The sequence below is a fragment of the Trachymyrmex septentrionalis genome, unplaced genomic scaffold, assembly GCF_001594115.1.
Source record: "Trachymyrmex septentrionalis isolate Tsep2-gDNA-1 unplaced genomic scaffold, Tsep1.0 scaffold20, whole genome shotgun sequence".
Lineage (NCBI taxonomy): Eukaryota > Metazoa > Arthropoda > Insecta > Hymenoptera > Formicidae > Trachymyrmex > Trachymyrmex septentrionalis.
Genome location: NW_017305180.1, coordinates 3401369 through 3405990, shown reverse-complemented (window position 1 = coordinate 3405990; position 4622 = coordinate 3401369). Strand labels below are relative to the sequence as shown.

Genomic DNA, 4622 nt, shown 5'->3' with positions numbered 1-4622 from the left:
CGATGTCCCCGTGGACAAAATCGGAATTAATGTCTGTGCGGCACACCCTGGTACATGCATCCGTCGTTCATCGAATTTAATATGTGTATAATATTGCGCGCCCGAATACACGTGGACGTTCTCGCGCGCTCCAATACGCGTGGCAACCAACGCGCCGAAATCTTCTCGTTCGCACGACCATGCGTGTGAACGAACTCGAAAAAAAAAAAATAAATAAATAAAAATAAATTAAATAAATAAAACGACGGGCGCGACGGCAAGCCGACGATTTACACTTTCGTTTTCCGTAATTTACGCTTTCATTTTTCTCGCGCGCCTTTTCACTCGTTACTCGCGTCACCGGCGCGTTTATCGGGAAACGACGAACGGCTGCGGCTGCAATTTAACCGACGACTCATCATGTTCCTTCGTGGAGTGCTTAATTAAAAAAAAAAAATAATAATAATAATAACTCAAAATTAAATGAATGACACGTATAAAATATTTTTTGGAACTGAACGATAAAACGAATTCGATCTCACTGTCGTACATGTACCTGGATGCTCCGAGGACACGCTCCACGCGTGTCTCCTTTGATCTGGTGCCTTCTCCACCGAATTCAACCGACTGTGTGGTAATGAATGACCACCAAAAAAAACTACCGATACTTGAAAAAAATATACCGTACGAACACTGCCTCGTTTGCTGCATGTGGATCGCCTTAGCAGCCTTAGCCACTGTCGGGGCCCAAACGGTCCCTCAAAACGCTCACTGTGTCGTCTACACAGACAGCTGCGGACAGGTAGACTCATTATTGTAACCAGTTTTTTATCCGGTCTCGAATTTGCATCATAAGCGCCGATATTCGGGCAATGAGAGAAGTTTTAGCGTGCATGTGCGTACTCGTCATGCTGACTCCTCTGCTCGGCATGCAACGATCCCTGAAGATCGTAATAGTGAAGACACAAATGGAATTTTTCACCTATTCGAATCTTCAGGGAATCTTTCCTCGTTTACGCATTGTTCTGCATAACATTGCGCGAACGATGAATTTCGTACGTGGCGTTACAACGTTCGTCTCCTTCTGTCTAGATCGATCTTGTGGGGTGTTCTTCGGATTTGAAAAATATGGATAATACGCGCTCTGATGCAAGCTCGAACTTTAATTGCTGCTAACCTTCAAGGTTACGAGGGAAAAGGATGTTATCGCGGATATCGCTCGATAAACGAACAGCTTTTCTTTTACTCGTGTACTGCTTGGGCAGCAGGAAACTTGACGTTTACACTTTTTTTTTAGTTCGAAGAGCGAAACGTTATAATCCGCATCTCTCGGTAACCTTGGCTAACACGTAGCTTTCGGGGGCATCTCCCTCACGACTGCTCACCGCAACTATAACTGCGAATAACCACTGCCTTATCTGGTGTTTGTCTATTATTATTATACCAATAATTATTATTATGCTATTTCGAAAGCGTTGTCGTCACCTCTGTCCCCTTTTGATCCGCCCCCCCCCCCTCACATAAACATACAGACAGACATACACACTCATACATGTAAACAACGTGCACACACGAACGTACCTATTCACGAAGAAAGAGATGCACGCTTCTTATACAGTAATTAGTATGATTAGTACTTTTGCCATTAAACGGTTTGCCATGTATCTATATATTATACATATACATATTATTATATATCTATCATGCCATTGTCTTGAACCGCTTGTCTGATTAACGTTGCGCGTTATTTGTGGATGAGGATATTGTCGGGATGTCTTTTAAACATTTCTTTGTATTCGTTACGACTGAATCTAATATGCTACGTCTAAGAGCAACTTCCATCCTTGTACGCTTCAATATCTATTTGTTTATTTTTTCTCTCGCAGTGCATCTTACCGCAAGTAGCAATTACGTTATGGACAGCTGTTACGTGTCTCTATCGGGCGCGCGCGCGCGCCGTGTATACTGCATGCTCATTAATATTACAAAACTTCAGGGAGCGCGTGTATATCGAGAAACCAGAGGGCATGCAATACATTCTGAGTTCTACACAAACTTGTCAACGATATGTGGGAATTATGAATTTTTTGGCTAATCTTGTTAAACACACTTTTTTTCTAAATTGCTTTGCACAGTTGGATGATATTTATTTCAGCGATATATTAAACATTTGTTTTCGTTCGATGTTCAAAGTACCTAAAAGTTGGACGAAAAAGTGTTAAGTCATAATAAATCTATTAAAAAAATTAAATTTATTTCCTGATATTTTTTTTTTAAACTAAGAATCGTGATTACTTTATATACGTGTTCTGCAAATTATTTTGCAATATGAAATATATTGTACACAATAATTAAAACAATAATACTATAAAATAATTCATATTTATACACATATCACATCTTCTTGTGTCAAGAGATTTTTAAGAGGATTGTGAAAAGTCTACACTTCAATTTTAATATCAAGCATTCTTATTGTTTCAGAGTAAAAATTGTCCAACTAAGAACTGGTTGTTCCATCTTCAGATAAACTATGTGATAATTTACATATTGGATAAACAAAACAGAAAAAAGAGCATAAGAGAATAAGAAAGTAAGACAGTAAGCTGAAGTTTATCGAAAGGTGGAACAACCCAGCTTAAGCCAGTCACATTAAACAAGAGCATTAGCAATTATGATCCATCTTTTGTTTTTAAAGGGTACAGTTATAAGATAACTCGTATCTTCCGGTCAGTATCGCATGCATCGCGATGATATACACACGAAATTCGTAATATTTTCCGCAATGTCCGCGAAATTAAAATGTGTCGCACGTGTGCACAAAAGTTCGCCGACTTTATAATTATTTGATGTATCAAAATGTTCCGAATTTGGAAGAAATTGGCAGATTATTTTGTCGGAGCTGTCTGCATTTTCATTGGGCAATGACAATGGCGTGATTTACGACATGTAGATCCAAAGGGCTGACTTTTGCGACGGAACATTGACGGGACATTGACGTATAACACTACTCTTCCATTTAGGATGTTTACGAGTAATGTGTATGTGCTCTTGCCTTCCGAATTAGCATATAGCCGCGAAAAGTTATGCAAAGAATCGAAACGAACCGATGTGAAGAGAATTTGTGTAAAGGACGGATATTGCCTTTAAAGATCGATCTCGATCGATTTGAGAGATTAAAATCTTTGTCATGACTTACAATTAGAACAGAAATACACGCAGCTTTCAGTTGAATCGCTCATTTCCGCTTACTTGGTCAAAAAACGTGTCTATTACGCTTGCACACTGATTGCTTTCGACGCAATTAACTTCCGACTGTGAGGCACAGAAAATAGTATACATGGGCATGGAATAAAGAAGCGCGTGCGAGCTTTACGTCTGACCGTTATTCGAAACCAGTAATCATTTTCCATTATGACAAAGCTTTCCCTGCGCACGGAAAACTGATCGGACCTACCCGATCGCTGCGCATCTCTATCGAACAATAGTTTCTTACCCATATTTTTTGGCTAGCTCTGTCGTTATGGTTGCGGAGTCGCAGTTGACATAGTGTGTTGAACTTATTTGCAGTAGAATATTATTAATTTGACGGCTTACGACATCCCACATCCATATTATACGATATTGCCGATAACCGCTGATTATCCAATCTCCCCCCCCCCCCTTCTCGCCACTGCAGCCGCTCTTGTCACTTTGGTTCGCTAGCGTGGATCACCCGGAGGACTCTTTTCTTCCGTAGCTTCAGTAGTGAGTGGATGTGTGTGTTTCAGTCCTGTAATTCACGCACGCGAACCAGATCGACGGTGAGGTTGGCTTTTGGCAGCACATTAACGCTTGGGTGATGACACTGTATTATCATTGCTGATACACGGCCGCGCTCGTCGTCGTCATCACTCCGTCGCGAGAGACAGAGATTCGATCATTTAATCACACCTTGGTATTTGGCCGACTTTTCGAGTAACACCGATGATCACCCAAGCAACGATCCCCCTTCTCCCGGGCCATTATTTGCATGACCAGACTCTGTGTTCGTAGCGAGTTATCTCTTATGCAATTGCAAGAATATGTTTATTATAATTATAATGGTTAATATTATGGTTAAACCCACTTATATATTACTAGCGTTATTATTACGATTATTATTATATTGTTGCCTATTAATGCTATTATGACTATGTTATTATTCTTATTACCTGTTATGTTTAAGATATCTCTTTAACTTTTGTTAACTTCGTTATTATTATCATGATTATTACAAGTACGCAGGATAATCTTTTTTGTCGAGAATTATATGGTGGAAATAATTTATTGGCGTTACATTTTTCGTGATACATTTTCATATATTTTGCACGCTTCTATGGTGAGCCTATGGTATACTTTCGCGTGATTATACTTTATTTCTTTAATTATTTTTTTATAAATTTATTTTTTTCGTATATCTGTCTGGTAGGTTGTTAATGCTTTGACCTAACGTTTTGCTAACACGAAAACCGTACTCTGGAATTTGATGTTTAATCTATTTGCTGCATTTGTCTCTTATATATATTTCGGATATACGAATAATTCTTCTAGATACGAGTGTACGTGTGTGTTTCCGTGTGTGTGTGTACATATAATATGCATACATCTTTTGCCAATGGGTAATA

General features: G+C 39.2%; 1 protein-coding gene across 1 annotated transcript in view; it reads left to right on the top strand.

Moving 5' to 3' along the window:
* The first annotated feature begins 16 nt into the window (after positions 1-16).
* LOC108747672 (muscleblind-like protein 1) overlaps positions 17-4622 on the top strand; it is a 12325-nt gene continuing 7719 nt past the window's right edge. The window contains exon 1 of the mRNA XM_018485295.1: positions 17-781. Coding sequence (XP_018340797.1) covers positions 467-781 — 315 coding nt within the window. The 5' untranslated portion in view covers positions 17-466. The remainder of the gene's footprint in view (positions 782-4622) is intronic.